This window comes from Sylvia atricapilla, chromosome Z (assembly GCF_009819655.1).
Source record: "Sylvia atricapilla isolate bSylAtr1 chromosome Z, bSylAtr1.pri, whole genome shotgun sequence".
Lineage (NCBI taxonomy): Eukaryota > Metazoa > Chordata > Aves > Passeriformes > Sylviidae > Sylvia > Sylvia atricapilla.
In genome coordinates, this window is record NC_089174.1 from 44,101,873 (window position 1) to 44,118,305 (window position 16,433).

Sequence of the window (16,433 nt, forward strand, 5' to 3'; positions counted from 1 at the left end):
CAAAAAGTATCACCAGTTCCCCACCTTTGCCCCACTTCTGCTCCCAGGTGGTTAGGCATATTTCTCATTACTGTTCTTAGCCCTCAAGACCATTTCTTCTAGTTCCTACGAAAGTACACTACAGCCTCCTTGAATGCTAAATTTATATCTGCTGTGCAGGAAAGAAACCAAGATCTTGAAAGCCAGAACTTAGGCCTGAAGCCATATTTCCAAAGTGGCAGTACAGCTCCCTCATGCCAGGAGTGAGGTTGATGCACTGGAGTGTAAAGCAGAATTACCCACAGGGGTAATGACATTTGAAGGTTTCAGTAGCAAAATACCAGGGAGCATCACTGTTGGCTGACATAACGGTGCAAGTGGGAGAGGATATCACACTGCCCAGTCTGCAGCCTCTTGCAACCCCCAGCCCTTCCTCCAGTAGCTTGAAGGAAAAGCAAAAAAACTCAATCGAAGCTCCAAAGCAAGTTTTGTTCTGCCTGTATTTCTTCATACCAAATCCCATTGTTTCAGGAGCAAAAAACTTGTCTAACAATAATGAGGTTCTAAGGCCTTCCTGAAAACAAGGCTGCAATTGCTTCAAGAGGTATGGCTTTTCATGACAAAATGAGTTATGTATCTAGATTAGAAAAATAGTCTCAAGGGTGAGATGAATTTAAAGGCCTCTACTGCACTTATTCACAGAGAGGAGAGTCAACAAGCAGTCAGAAGTAGAGCAAAAAATGCTTCAGGGAAGCTGTTACATGCCCCATGTAAAAGAAACACAGCAATGTTGATATTGTTGGTTTAATTGCTACCACGAGTCACTAAATAACTTCCTTAAACTCTACGCATTTTTATGCCACCAGACTTCAAAGGCCTGAAATGGTCCATTTAAAATGGCTTTCACTAAGATTTTTCACATATCTTTGGAAAATTAGCCACCTGGTTAAACTTGGAAACAACCAAGTTAATATCTGATAATATCTGACTCAAGATCATAGCCAATTATTAGCAGAGGACTTGACAGAGGACTTGACACTCCCAGGTTTTTTTATGCTGTAAACCTAGGAACAAATGCCAGGAAACTGCTGTGTTAACTTGCTAGTAAAGTTAACAGTTCTCTCCAGAACAGACTGGGAACCAGAGGGGAGCCAGGGACCCATAAAGAAAGATATTTTATAGTTTTGCCTGGTGGTAGGCAAGGAAGAGGCTGTAGATGTGTCATCTGCATTTTGAGGGGATGAGTGAGGTGCTCCTGTTCAAACTACACTTAAGTCTTCAGTTGGAAAGTAAGGATGGAGGCCATAGTGCATGGTACTTGCATCCTATGTGTTAGTATGAGGCAGTCAAACATTTACAAGATATCTGTGCAATCTGGCAGTTTCATCTATGCCCACCAGGTAGGGGCAGGTGCTGTATTCAAAGAGAAAGTCGTAAAGTCCTGGAAATGCCCAGGACTGCTCTAAGGCTGGATTTTGCCAGTCCTGAAGAGACAACAGTCAAAGTGGAGGAAAAAGATAGCAGTGACTTGCACAGCTGCTGGTCTTTCACATCTCGAGCTGGAGATATGATAAATGCTGTTGCCTCCTTTTATGTGACAGGAGAAGGTAGAACTAATAGCCATTCACAAAGGAATTGCTAGATCGCAAGCCTATGCATCTCCTTGATTGAAAACCTGACTGTCCTTACAATCTAGAACCAGGAAGTGATGGCCAAGATCCTGGGTATAGGCTCAGCAATCATTCTCCTGTATGAGAAGGAAAGACCTCAGAACTCAGTGAGTATGTCCACAAGGCAAAACATTCCTGGCTCTGAAATGATATCATTACTTACATAGCATTTTCTGAGCTTTTCTTCCAGGGTTTAATCCTATATCCCCTCTTTTCTGGCAGCAGAAAAACATAGTCTTACTGAAGCAGGAGAACTGATGAGGAAAACTCCTGTCCTCCATGCACGTCCCTAAAAGCATGGCCTAATTTTCCAGTCTGCTCATTTCTGCTCCTGACAGTCTTTTGCCCTCACACCAGCAAGGTCAAACTCATCACTTGGTGACAGCTAACAAGGGCTGCTATTCCTGTTCACCTCTGAGTTGCCAATTCAGTTTTGTTATGCCTCAGCAGTGGTCGTCAGAGGCATGTGGGAGAGGGGTTGCACATGTGCCATGACAGGAGGCAGTCAGGTGAAGATGGAGCAAAGCCTTGCCTGTGAGGAGACTTTGCCTGGCAACCAGTCTGTGTCTGACATGGGACAGGCAGTCAGCAGGGGAACACCAAAGACACTGTATGCCAGAGACACTCTCCAGTCAGACATTAAAAGGTCTCCAGCAATGGACTGTACTGGGACATAGTACTGAACCAAAGGTCTCCTGTCAGCAGACAGACTTGAGGAGGAGCCAGGGGCATTAAAAGTAACTGCACCAGAAGCTCTGGGGTCTGACTCTTCAGGGCTCTTCTCTGCCTTGCCTTTTGTCTTTTGGGAGGTTTCTTTAGTTTTATGCTTTTGCCCTGGCCCGAGCCTGCCTTTTGGCTCTCCTGCTCTCTCTGGCTCCTGCTCGCCCTCATGTCTCTGCTGCCTCCCTGTGTCCCTGACCAGCTTCCTGCCTGCTTCGTCTCTGCGTCACTGCCTAAGCCACCTGCGTCCAACCCTGCCCGCCTCCGAGCCTGCCCACCACCGTGACCCTCACGGTGACCCTGTCCAGGCTCCTGGAGCTCCTGTCCGATCCCCCCTCACCGAGTGTCCGCCCTGGCGCGCAGCGGGCCCCGCCGCAGCACACGTACGGCACTGCCCGACCCCGAGGGCAAAGCGCTCTGTCTCCTCTCTTGTCGCTCGCTCGCCCTCGCTCTCGCTCTCCCTCTCTCTATCTCGCTCTCTCTCACTCCCTCTCTCTCGCTCTCTCTCACTCGCTCTCTCTCGCTCTCTCTCTCTTCCTCACTCCCATTTTTCTTCCTCTTGCTCTGTCTTCTCTAGCCTTCTTTTGTGGGGTCACTCCTTTTTATTTTGTCTTTTCCTTACCAATAAATGGTTCCCAAATAACAATGTTTGCCTCACTTGGCTTAATTTTGTTCTTGAACATCCATCATTAAAAGTGCTCCTCGCAGCTCCACACAGTGGAATGCAACATTACCTCTAGCATCCTCTCTGATTATGACTATGACTTGGTCTTCTCCAGCAACCCTGTGTTGGAAGAGAAGCCTAACTGGTGCAAGGATCAAGCTACAATGCTCATGGATAATTTTTCCTTGAAATCACAGTACTTCAATATTCACTCATTCTACCCTAGCCCCACACTGCCCTGGGTCTCCACGGCTGTTGCTGAGCAGAGAAACAGGATGCTCTTCTGTAAAGTGGGGCATAGGGGAGACCAAAGTAATGAGGTTTGGTCTCCCAAACAACAGCCTTGACCTAGCCACCAAACCTTTTCTGGCAGTATTTTAGGAACTATCCTAAATCCTATTTATTCATTTAGTGCTTTGAAGCTGTTGCTCCTACGAAATCCTACACTCACGTGTTAGCAGAGGTAAAGGCACATCTGATTTTAAAAAGAAGCTCAGCCCCTCTTACTTAGGCTGCAGGAGGAAAATGCTTAACAACTCCCACTAAACGTCCATCTGTGTCCTACTTGCAATTCCTAGTTACTAGATCGGCTTGGAATCTTTAACAATTCCCTTCAGTGTGGGAAGTGTCAGGAGCAGCAATCCCAGATCAGGATGCATGTGAAAGACCAGAGGTCTGGTTGCTGGTAATTCACCTGTTCTGAGGCAAAGCTCAGAAGTGACTGACACATTCTGGAGATGAGGTAACTCATTTTCACTCTGCCCTGGGGAGCTGCCACAGGCCAGAAAAATGCACCAGAAGATCTGTGTTTGATCCTCAAATCAATCTGTGTAAGATCCTCAATATCCCTGACTTACACAGCAACATTCCCCAGGGATACTGAGGTCTGTACCTGTCACTTCTAAATACTCTTAATATGTTTTAAAATCTGTATGATGCTTTCTTCAGCAGAGGTGAATGAACAAAATCAGCTGGTTTGGATGCTTAACTGAACTTCAAGAAGTATGAATATTTGCTCTTGTTTAAGTGATTTTCTTCCTTTTCTTTGCAGAAGCATTACATAACAAACTATCTGGACAGCAGTTTTAACATCTAGGAGTTGTCACCATCTGTCCCAGGACAGTCAAAAGATGATCATGTGCTGTTGTCATAACAAATATCTAATAAAACCACAGATAGTCAGAAAATCTTCTAAAAAGTCAGTGAGAACAGCTATTTGTTCTTTGCAGGCATACTCTGATGTCACCTATGTAAAAATGATAGCAGTGATTTGCAATTCATAATTTGAAGTGCATTCAATACCACTTCTAGATGTTTTGTGTCATTTTCTGATGATAGAGAAGCATCTTAGGATGTTTTGGAAGACACACATCTGAAGTGGAACTGGATTAACTTCAAGGGCTGACTAGGGACAGATTAAACAAAACAGAATCTCTAGGATAGATGTTTTACCTTGATTTTGTCACTGAACAGTGTGATATCATATCATATCATATCACATCAATCATATCATATCATATCATGCCAGCAGTTATCATATGAACCAGATTTATTAACAGTCAATCACAAGAAAGAGCATCTGCACTGGGACCAGTTACAGTCTTCTTGTTCCTGTGAAATACTAGGGGAGGGAGGAACGTGTTGTGCTCAGGTATTCATATTGATCAAGTTGGATGTTGGATGTGTCCCACTGATGTTCCTGTTTCTATTAGATCTTTTCACAGAACATCAGGTTTTGCATGTGAAATGAATAACTGGGTTAGAGGCACTCTAAGTCCAGTAATTTCAGTCATTCAGGGCTGAATGCTTTGTGCTTCTTGTGAACTCAGAATGAGATATTCACTACTCCTCCTTCTGGAAATGGTCCAAGTGAGAGGACTAAAGCCTGTGGATGTTGACAAAACCCTCAGATATCAGCAGAGGGGCTTCCAACCACACTTCTTTTCTCCTATGGTAGGGACCAGGCCTGGTGCTGTGCAGATGCTGTGACAGTCTGCAAAGGGCAATGGCAGAGTTACTCGGAGATGAAGACAATCAAAAGATAGAGGAGGAAGTCTCTTTATGACTTACTGTTCTACACAGACAGCAAAGAAATACAGAAGCAGACATACAATCATGGTACTTGTGTTTTGAAAGTCTTCCCCTTCCATATGCTTCTGAAGAATAGAAGTGGGAATTTGAAAAGTAAATCTCATCTCTTATTTTGTTTGATTTTATTTTTCTGTAAAGAAAATGCATCCAAGACTCTTAGCTTTGGGAAAAGCATCACTTTTGGGGAATGAAACTGTTAGAGCTGCCATGGATGAGAATTTCTGTTTCATGAAAGAGATTGAGCGGAGTCCTGATTCTGACAAGGTACCACACAGGACCATGAAAGGATAGGAGGAAAAGCACTCCAAAAACTCAAAAAGGGCCAGAGTAAAGTGAGATGTCATCAGGTGAGAACATACAGGCAGATGACAGAAAATATAATAGGGATTAATCTAATTTTCTCTCTAGTCAGAACAACTAGTGCTTTATGTTCATAACTTAAAACAATCTGTAACTCCTGAAGGTAACAAAGCACCACATTGCTTCTCTGTCCTAGTAATTTCCAGTCTTGTTTGCTGTATGACTAAATCCAAGAGATCACCCCAAACATCTGCTGTAAAAGTACTGAACTATGACACAAAGTGTTCATGCTTACTGAAAGGGCATAGGGTAAGGGACAGCAAGAAGGGAACACAGCTGGAAAATATCATCATAATGGAGCCCTAAGCAGCAAGTAAGTTGTGATTTTTAAGAAAGCAGAGAAGCTTAGCAAAATAAGACAGAGAAATGCAGTTTTGCTAACTGGAGATGGAGAAGATAACTTTAATTTTATTGTGCTTTATAAGATACATTCAGCCAAAATGTCAAGCATCACATGCTAATCATAGTAAGTGCCAGTTCTCATATTTATGAACCTTATCTTCCCCTTTCAAATGCTGTCTACATACCAGCTTCCTGGTGTTCTCCACTTTCTCCTATAAACTCCTTTTAAAGCAAAATACAGACTGTTGATCCAAAATCAGTGGTGTATTTTGGAGACAGATTCAAATTAGGATTTGCAGTGCTTTGGAATTATTTTGGCATGGAAAACAATCAGAAATTATTAACCATTTCTCCTGTGCAAGGGGAAGCCTCAAATTGCAAGGTACAAAATGTGTTTACAGAAGAAACTAATCATCTGACTGGTCTGAGACAACTGAACATTCCCTTTCAAGATTTGGCTTTTGGGAGGAAGCATGCTTTGTCTGGTTTGACAAAGTGCTTTGAAAGTGATACTTCCTCAGAGCACGGGCTAGGATAGACAGAGAGCTGCTAAGTCAGAGCTTATTGCAACTTTGCTCTAAAGCTGGAGGAGTCCAGCCGTAGGTGCTGCTGGCTGTTCTTCCGTGTGACTGTAGCTTCTGTGGTACCTGGGGCCTGAACTCAAAGCCTGCAGAGCTTCAGGTCAATACAAGTGCAAAGCGCTATGTGAAGTTTTCAAAGCAGGCATTTTAGGGTCTGTCTCTTCACAGTATCACCCTGGCCTCACAGTGGTGGAACTGCAGCACAGGAAAACAAAGGTAAATATAAGATGGGTGGGTGAAGTCAGTTCTGCACAACCTGTCTCGCTGCAGAATGGAACAAGAGGTAAACATGTGGTTTACTAGGGCTGGGGACTGGTGTTTTCTTAAAAAAAAAACAAAGCATCTGGTGTTGGAAGCAGACAGGATCACAGCAGGAGGGGAGAAGTGCAGACAGTGCCATGTGGCAAAATTTTGTCCCTCTGGAGGTGGAAGAGTCAGGGGGATGTGCTGGTTAGGCTCCTCACTGGCCTGGCTTAAATTTTCCAGAGCAATGGCTTGCTCTGAAGGCCATGTCTGACTTAACGTGGGGTGTGGATTGATCTGTCTTTCTGAAACACTGGCTGATTTTGGTAGGAACTAAATATTATATTAGGAGATAAAGTTTTTCAATATTATGAGCCCAAACTAACAACTTATCCTGAAGCATTATTGAAGACTTTCCTATAAATTTAATTCTGGTCACTGTTTTATTTGGTACCACTGGATGTGAGACCACATGACCACCAACTGTGTAATCTTAAGGAGGCTCCAGCCAAAGGATATTAATGAAAGGTAAGAGTTGTAGTTAGGAATATATACTGGCTTTGAGGAATTTGTTCTTTAGTGATTTCTTAATGCATGATTTCCTCGTCTTAATTATAAAGTTACTTTTGGATAGAAAACACAGTTTAATGAAACAGATCAGGGATATGAAGACCTTAAAGGAATTCAGGCAGATGTCTATTGCCTAAGGAAGGAACTCACCCTTTCCTGAGAAATGGCCATATAACTATTACCAAAACCAGATCCTTGTCCACTATTATTTACCTAGAATAATAGAATCATTTAAGTTTAAAAATACCTCAAATATAATTGGGTTCAACCATTCACCTAACATCAATCACAATGTCTTTTAAAAAATAAAACAATCCTTACAGTGTAGAGCAAAATACCTCAAATGTAGTTTTCAGATGAATTACCTAGTCCTTTATTTTCAAAAGGCAGAGTCTGAACTTGTACAAAGGCTCTAATTAAAATAAGAGTACTTGTTAATAACAGTATTTGTTTAATTTTGATTTATTTGCTGAACCAGGAAATCAACTCAGTGGGACATGGTTATGTCTTCCTATGTAATGCACTGGATGAGTGCAATAATAGGGACTGGAAGGGACATGAAATTATTGGCATTTATAGTGCAAAACAAATCTGTATAATTATATAGGCTTTTAGAAAGAGAGAAAAACAATTCTCTTATACCTGAGTTGTATCACGCAGGTATGATTTTACCCAGTTTTTAATGCAGTCAGACCAGTAATTTAGTTGTGTAGCACATCTGGAGTTCTATGTATTTCTGCACATACCTTCCTCAAGTAATGAACTCCAGTTTCCTACTTATATGGACTCTTTGTAAAGAGAAAAATTGCAAGTAAAATTACAAGTGAAGCAATACACACTTCCTGCAAGGCATGATTAAGCTACAGTAGGAAGGGTAAGTTTAGGACACAGCTGCTGCTGAATAGCCATGGTCTGAAAGTTTTTTTAGAAGCTGCACTCTAGTGGTTTTAAATGCCAGGAGGGACTTCCAGTACCCTGTAGAGAAAGAATACTTGTTCATAAAGTTGACTTGTGCTAGATTCTAGCCAAACTGTTGTGTTTTCAGATGTCATGGGACTTCAACTCTTTTGATTCAGGTTGAGGTTACTGCTGTGCTATGGGTGATTAATGTTTTAAACAGAAACAGAGCCATTGCTCCCTGGTTCAGCCTTCTCCTTTCACTGGCATCTCTGTGGAAGGGCAGGATTTAACTTTTGAAGTATTGTGGTGCCTCTCTTTGCATAGATGTGTGCTGTTGAAAACTGGGCTTTGAAAATAAATATTTTCCCCAAAAGGGAGGGTGTGCTAGAGAAGGATGGAAGCCGATGGGCAAGGAGCACCCAGTTACTGATGTGAATGCAAACCTCAAGAAAGCTGAATGAGAGCGCAGGGCCAGCCTGTCCAACTGGAACATTTCTTGGCACAGAAAGTGGATTGCTCACTGTGGAAAGAAAAGGTCTGCCCCTAACCCTGCAGCAGAAGCAGCAGGGTCCTGGTGGTTAAAGGTGCTGAGCAGCCTGCTACTGATTTCTAGGCCAAGTCTTGTCACTTGCTCTTTACAACAAAAGTTGACCTATTTTAACATATATTAACGTGATAGCTGGTGGGCTACTGAGAAATGGGAATCTCTGATCTGGGGAAGTTAGATGTGTGGAGTGAAAGAGTCTCTCCTTTAGGCAGCTTTATAAACAGAGAGATAATGCAGAGCATGTACCAAGGAAGGGGTGACATACTTTGCAAAGGTAAAAAAAAAGCAACGGTATTGTTCCACATGCATCCTTCTGATTATTTAATCTGAGAAATGCTTTCTTTGTTATTAATATAATTTGAGGCTCCCCTTAACTAAGGAGAACTAAGGTATGATTTCCACATTACTCTGTAAATATCTTCTAGATTGCAAAAGCTAGTACTTTTCTTGGTATCATATTAGACCAGTTCTCCTTTGCTACCTCAATAAAGACACTCCAACAGCCGCTGTGCTGTTTTCCCTTATTATTAGAGTTCAGTAGTTAAAGCTGAGGTCAGAAAAAAGTACGGCATGTTAGGCTTCTCAGGAATAGTGTGGCCAGCAGGAGCAGGGGGGTCATTCTTCCCCTGTACTCAGCACTGGTGAGGCCACACCTTGAGTGTGTCTCCAGTTCTGGACCCCTCAATTTAGGAAGGACCTTGAGAAAATAAGACTCAGTGGTGATGCTATCACTATAATTCCCTGAAAGGTGGTTGTAGCCAGGTGGGGGTTGGTCTCTTTCTCCAGGTAGCAACTGACAAAACAAGAGGACATAGTCTTAAGCTGCACCAAGAGAAATATAGGTTGAATATTAGGAAAATGTTTGTTACAGAAAGGGTGATAAAGTCTTGGAATTGTCTGCCTAGGGGAGGTGGTGGAGTCACCATGGTGGTGACTCCAGGGAAAGAATGGATTTTTAAAGAAAGAATGGATGTGACACTTGGGGCCATGGTTAAATTGAGGTGTTTGGGCTGGGTTGGACTCGATGATCTTGGAGGTCTCTTCCAACCTAGTGATTCTGATTCTGTGAGATTCTGTGATTAGTGTCTTTGAAAAAGCAAAGGCTGTGAGGGTGCATGCAGATCCAGAAATGTGTGGATGCATTTGTTTTTAAAAACTCAGGCCCTAAGAATATAATGCAAATTTTTAAAGCATATGAAATTATGTTTTCAAAGTATCTCTGCACCCACATGCATGAAGACCAGTAACAGTGACTCTTCAGCAGATCAGCAAGGGATTTTTCTACTTCAAGATCAAATTATCTGCATCCTTCACAAACCACATGCTTTGGAAGATTTGTTTATTCATACAACCTGCTGCTAACCATGCTGATTCTACTTTCAAAATTTGAATGAGCTTTCCAAATGTACTGCTTTTCTTCATATTAATTCTGAGGATTTTAACTGAACCAGAGATCACACTGAAAAACTGTGATCATGACCTGGCACAGTTCAGCAGCTAAAATATCCCATTTTAGATGACCTGTAAGACCACTGTGAGGAGAAGATGCTATGTTACTTTGTTAGAGTAAGGATAAGGTTTTCAGAACTCGAGATCATGTAAAAGCGCACATCCCAGCTTTGAGCACTTGCTGAACAGAGGCTGCTTGGGCACAGAAGCCAAATGGATAAGCTATCTCCCTGTAAATTTGGAGAGGAGCAAGGAGTTAGGGGCAGAGTTTTAAACTAGAAATACTATGGAAGGGAGATAACAACCCAAATTTAAATGCAGAAGTAGCAGACAAGGGTGGAAAAAAAATGGTATTGGGTAGTCAGAGCAAGAAAGACCTCAAGAATGGTGAAACAAGGTGGAGGAGCTCACCTCCAGAATGAGAAAATGCATCAAGTTTGGGGATATGCAGGACCAGCTGAAACTGGTCACATAGTCATGATAAAACAATGCTGCTAGAAAACTGAGATGTTGAGGAACATTTCTCACTACCAGAAGATCTTCAGGAGAAGAAGTTACGTGAAGGAGCCACTTGGATGTGAGAAGCAGCTTGTCTGGATGGACAAGAGCTGCTGCAGAGTTGGTGGATTATCTCAGCTGGTGGATCATCTTCAGTGAAGAGGTAAACAGGAAGGATTCTGTGGTGAGAGTGCATAACAGACCATCCAAAGACAGTGGACAAGGGCACTTCTTAGAACTCAGGGAAACCTCTGTATCACAAACCCTCAGTGCCACCAGGGGTTTGATCTACCCTGATGACTGCTGAAAAGGCAGCACATATGTAACGTATAACCAGGGGTGGTGCACAGAGTGTTTCACTAACAATGAGGAGCTGTTGGGAACATGATAAGCAGTGGCAACCTAGGCTGGAGTTGTGAAATAATGAAGCTCAGGACCATGAATTGAGTGGGGACTAGGAACAACAGAGCATAGATCTTGGACTTCAGGTGAACAGACCTGTCATTTTTCAGGGGAATTAGTAGCTGGGATCCCACCAGAGAATGCTCTGAAAGATAAAGCAGCTCAGGAAAACTGCAAGGGCTTAAAGCACACTAGCAGATGAGTGTGGCTAAACTGTGAACTCATGTTAAGGCTTCAGTGTAGAAGAGAGGGGGTTGTGGGAAACAGAGACAGGCTACAAAACAAAAATTTGGAAGCATTGTCCTGTCATTAGGGTTGGTTATGGTCATTATGGTCGGTTATGGTCATTATGGTCAGAAATGTTAAAATTCATTAATTGAGGCTGGTGAGGGAATTAAGGGCAACAGGAAGAGTTTCTATCACTACATATTGTTCTGGGTTGACGCTGTCCCCTATCCCATATCTTGGACTACACTGTTGTGTCTGGCAGCTGCCCCCTCCCTCTCTGGCAGGGCCTGTTGTTTTTGCTCCTTGCTTGCTCTCTCTCACTTTCTCTCTCCGGCTCGCTGCTCGCTTGGCCTGCTGCTGCTTGCTGCTACTTCTCTCTCTCTGCCTGCCTGCTGCCTGCCCCTGCCACTGGCTTTCACCACTTCTGTTCGATTTTTTCCTTCCTTCCTTTTCTTTTCCCTCCCCCCACCCCACTCCCCCAAAGATTTTGGACCGGCTCCGAACCTGACCTGACCCGAGAAGTTGGAGAATCTCCGGGGCCTGCGGAAAAGAAGCGCTGCACCCTCCCCAAGCACAGTAACTTGCCTTTCTTTCTTCGGTGTTGGGGAGTGTTCTTTTTCATTGTCAATAAATCGTTTTTTTCCACTTTTCCTCCAAGGCATTTTCCTTCCCAAACCCAGGGCTGGGGGGGAAGGGGTGCTGGAGGTTCGTTTTTAGGGGACTCCTTTTAGAGGTTCTCCCCTAAGTTATTCCAAACTTGAACACATATACACCACACAAATAGCTGAATAAGGCAAGCACGTACTTGCTGCTGAAAGGGGGGAGATGATTTAGTGACAGTGAACAGTCAGTGATAAGGCAAGGCAGTGTGTACTTTGCATCAGTTTGCACCATCAAGGTCTCTGACTTCTCTGTGTTTACAGATGATTCAAGGATGAGGAACACAATCAGCAATAGGTAAGCAAGGATTCACAGATTGATTGTGGGATCTGAACCTGACCAAATCCATGGCATCATTGAGAATCCTAAAGGGGTCACTGCAAGACTAAAGAGATGGAGAAAGGCAGAGGTTGCATACACTTCTAAAAAGCTCAAAAGGACAATCCAGAGAAAAACAGCTTTGTCATTCTGACTCCATTCCTGAGTAAATCAGGCAGCAAGTCCTCAGGGAACATTTCTGGACAGGTGAAAAAGAGGATGGAGACTGGGAACGGCCATCCAACATTTAGTAAGAATAAATTATGTCTGACCAACATGATTGTCTTCAAAAACAAATTAAAATATTTGCAGAGAATAAGAGAGTAGTGGATATAATTTACAGCAACTTTAGGAATTCTCTGATAAGCAGAAATTGTCTTTTACTGCAGCATCAAAGTCTGTAAAAATACATAATTATTCACTGGTTTTCTTGGTATGAATCCTACCTTCTATGATAGAAGACTGTATTAGTAGAAACTGTTCAGGTTAAAGCTTGTGGACCGTCCATAGGCAATGTACCCCTTTACAAAATTTAAATGGGATTTTTTATGTATTATATGCAGCAAAGTTATGTCAACAGTCATTCAAGATAGCTTGTGTCTCTTCTCTACACACAAGTTTCTCTTAGAATTGTGTCTATCTCTATTGTGTCCTAGGTATATGTTCAGAAACACATTTTATTAGCTTTTTGGAAGCTCCTGTATGACTCAAAGCTAAGAGCCCTGCTGACTTTCACTAAGACGTGTGTTTTTTGGACACTTTCAGAAACTCTTGCCTATGGGTGCTATTGTCCTTACTCTTGCATGCTTATCCCCAGTCAGGCCTAGTTTTAAAGCTTCCAAGAGAGAAAATGAAGCTATCCGAGTAAATGTTTTTTTCTTGTCCTAATCACTATATAATCTTTTTGAGGCTTATTTTCCACCAGCATCTAGATATACTGTTGACTATTTTGTTAATTTCTACTGTCTAGAATGTGTGCTTTAGTCATGATTTGTACTCACAGGTCTTTCAGACAGTGTTAATTATTTTTATTTTGTAAAATAATACAGGTTTATTTTCTCTACCCTGCAGTAAGGCCCCATGAGACCAAGGTAAAGGGGTGGTCCTATAAAAACAGAGGCTGTAACAATGTCTGTCTGGCTGCAATCCCGAGATGATCATCTGTCCCATAGTTTTCAGTACATATTAAAAATGCTCCAGTGATATAATTGAATCTTGACTGTTGTATCCTCAATTGCTCTTCATACAGAGAGAAGAGAGAAGGCAGGAAGCATTTGTGTAATTGCAGGCAGGCAGGGTCATGCAGAAGAAGAAAGATTAATTTTCTGCAGTATTGACACTGTGTCCTCACAAGCCTTACAGTTACCTGCTTATCTAATATTTCCATTGTCTTTTTGTAACCTCATGTGGGTCCATTTCATAAATGCATGGGGTGAAGCCCAGGCTGACATTCCTGCATTGCTGAATGCAAAACTGGAGTAACAAAAATAGTCAATCCTCAAACTGGCTTTGAACAGCTCTTGAGAGGCATCATACATGGTGCACAAAGCAGTGAAAATCAACTCACCTATTAGTGGGACAGAGTCAGAAGTTGCAGGCATGATCTCAGCCACAAGCAGCATGAATACAGTCAGGGAAAGAAGGACAGTGATACCTGGAGGGAGTGAACATATTTAGGAAGAATGAGGAAAATGGACTCTGCAGCTGCTCCTCTGATGTCTTTGCTGTTAAATAGAGCTTTGTCCTGATATACAGCTAAGCCAAACCCTTGACTTCATATCTGTCAATGAAGATTAGAACTTCTATGAAGTGTGAGTGTTTTTAGATGCAACTCTATCTGGTCTCTTTTGATTTTTATTTAACACACACACATCCTTGATTCTATCAAAGTAATGAAGAAATCTTCTTTACTAAGTGAAACAAAGCTTGCAAAACCGGTGAACTACAGTGCTTTTCCAAAAGATTGCACAAAGCGCAAATGGTTGTTAAGAGCCAGGAGAGCCTTGTACAGACAGCAGCCTAGGTTTTGCTATCACATATTATATAACATCCCTCAAAGACATGCAGTCAGTTTTAAAAGAAGCTCTTTGCTCTATCTGAAAAGGCTGCTGCTAAACCTAAGTATTCTGATATTGAGAAATCAAAAGGTCAGTGCATGGAAATTAGCTCTTATTTTTGTGTCAACATTGTACTTCAGCTCAAATAATTATTTTCCTTATCCCCATCCTATATGTCATAGACAGAAACTGTACCCCTGGTAGCCTGTGTTTTAGTTCTTGTAAAGCAGGCTGTTCAGATACCTTTTATTTTTTTAACAAAAAAAACCCACTAAGGACACTTCAGATGATTTAAAGGTCTCTGTCCTGAGACAGAATCATGCACAATTAACTCTTAAAATCTCATCTGGGCCAGTCTGGTGTATTTACAACTCTCCCCTATATTCTCTTGGAAGAACCCTTCTCATTTTTATCAACACATAGAGCAGTAAATCTCATTTAGCCCTCCATGCCTGTGTTCATAGTGGACTCATGGCTAGGTGCTTTGGGAGCTGAACTTTGAAGCTGAAAATCTGGTGCTCAGCTGCTGCTGTTCACAGCCTTTCACTATTTGCTTCCTAGTATGTTCTATCTGAAAAAGAGAGCCAATGAGCTGTGAAATGCATTGAGGTGTACTAAAGAACATAACAGGCATGACAGAATACTACCACTGCTGCCTGTGCCAGCAACAAGTTCAGCTTCCTCCCAGTCCAAAAGATGTTATATGTGTAGCACATATTCACAAAGGATGTGTGAATGCCAAAGAGAAAGCTGTTATCCTTGTTCCTGCAACAAAAAAAGGACTTCTTTTGCTCTTCTAGTGAAATCTTTATTCATGGAGCACCATAGCACCATGAGGTATTTATTTTCCTATTTTATAGGATGCTTATGAAACAATTAATATTTTAGCACTTACCTAAAGAAATCTTCTCTCCTGAATCAGCTGGCAAAAGAAATACAAGCAGTGCTAAACCAGATATGAGAACACAGGGAATGAGCAAGTTCAAGCCATAGTAGAGGGTGCGTCGACGCATGGTGATGGTGTACGTCACATCTGGGTATGGTTCTTTGCAGCATTCATAGTACATCTCATTTCTCTTCCCTGGGACACCTAAGAAGAGGGTGATCAGAGGAGTGGGGAGAGGTGCAGGACTCCCAGTTACCTCCCTGGACTGGACCAAGAAGTGATGGTTTATAAGCCAATGTGTCACCTCTGCTGTTCTTAGTCCATGTTCTTTGTTTTCTAGGATTTATTTTCATGCCTTCTGAGCCATTTGAACCTAGCTTAGCTAATAAAGCTCATCTGGGCCAGAACAAAACAGTCCTGGGCATCACAACCTCAACAGGAAAAACAGGCATTCTGCCTTCCTGCACTCTGTGAATGGTCACATAGTGTTGACATGATATTCACTAGCATATGCATCAGATTTTCTGTGTGACAAGTGCCACTGCTTCTTACTTTTCTGTGATCCTCTATTTATATTTGCTCTTTTTTTTTTTCAGGAAAAACAGACAGGGTATGGCCTACTTTTCAAAAAGGATGTCAATTTAAGCTCAGAGTCTGTCAGATCTGAGCTGTCCAATACAGATGTACTGCAGGGTTGCCCATGGTGATCCTGCTACAGCAGATTGCCTGACATGCTGCGTAATGGGGACTGCTAGAGCACTGGAAATGTCAGGAGAGCTGGAAGAACTCAGCACCTTGTATCCTTTCTGCCAAAATTGTTCACTTCTTTCTTGTTCCTGTGGACATGACAGATGATGTAACAATGTGTGCATTTTGGCAGAGGCTTAGCAAAGTTTTGTTAAAGGATATAGCCATGGCTTGCCTAAGGTGCTGCTTAATGCTTTCGCTGTATGGGCTAAATAAGTCCCTGTTTTGTTCTCCCCTGGTCAGGGTTGAAGGCAGATAAATCACAAGCTCTTAATCAGATGCGGAAAGTTATTGGACAAAAATACCTACTATAAAGGAACACTGGATAGGGAGGATTGCTCTGAAACGGCTGGACTTTAGGAGGACTTCACTATGGAGTCTTCTGGCTTCTCATAAAACTGAATATAATTTCTCAGATGCCCTGAATGGTAAAAATACTGCATGCAGCTGGTCAGGGTACTTGTCTCCTCATCTGTATGTCCAGACAAAGACAAAATGTCTTATTTGTAACCTCTCCTTGC

At 42.3% G+C, this 16,433-nt stretch overlaps 1 protein-coding gene across 1 annotated transcript in view; it reads right to left on the reverse strand.

The window, feature by feature from the left end:
* Positions 1–16,433, reverse strand: part of LOC136374559 (neuronal acetylcholine receptor subunit alpha-7-like) — a 59,309-nt gene that overhangs the window by 6,790 nt on the left and 36,086 nt on the right. The window contains exons 7-8 of the mRNA XM_066339958.1: positions 15,175–15,369; positions 13,790–13,876 (exon numbers count right to left, since the gene is read on the reverse strand). Coding sequence (XP_066196055.1) covers positions 13,790–13,876; positions 15,175–15,369 — 282 coding nt within the window. The remainder of the gene's footprint in view (positions 1–13,789; positions 13,877–15,174; positions 15,370–16,433) is intronic.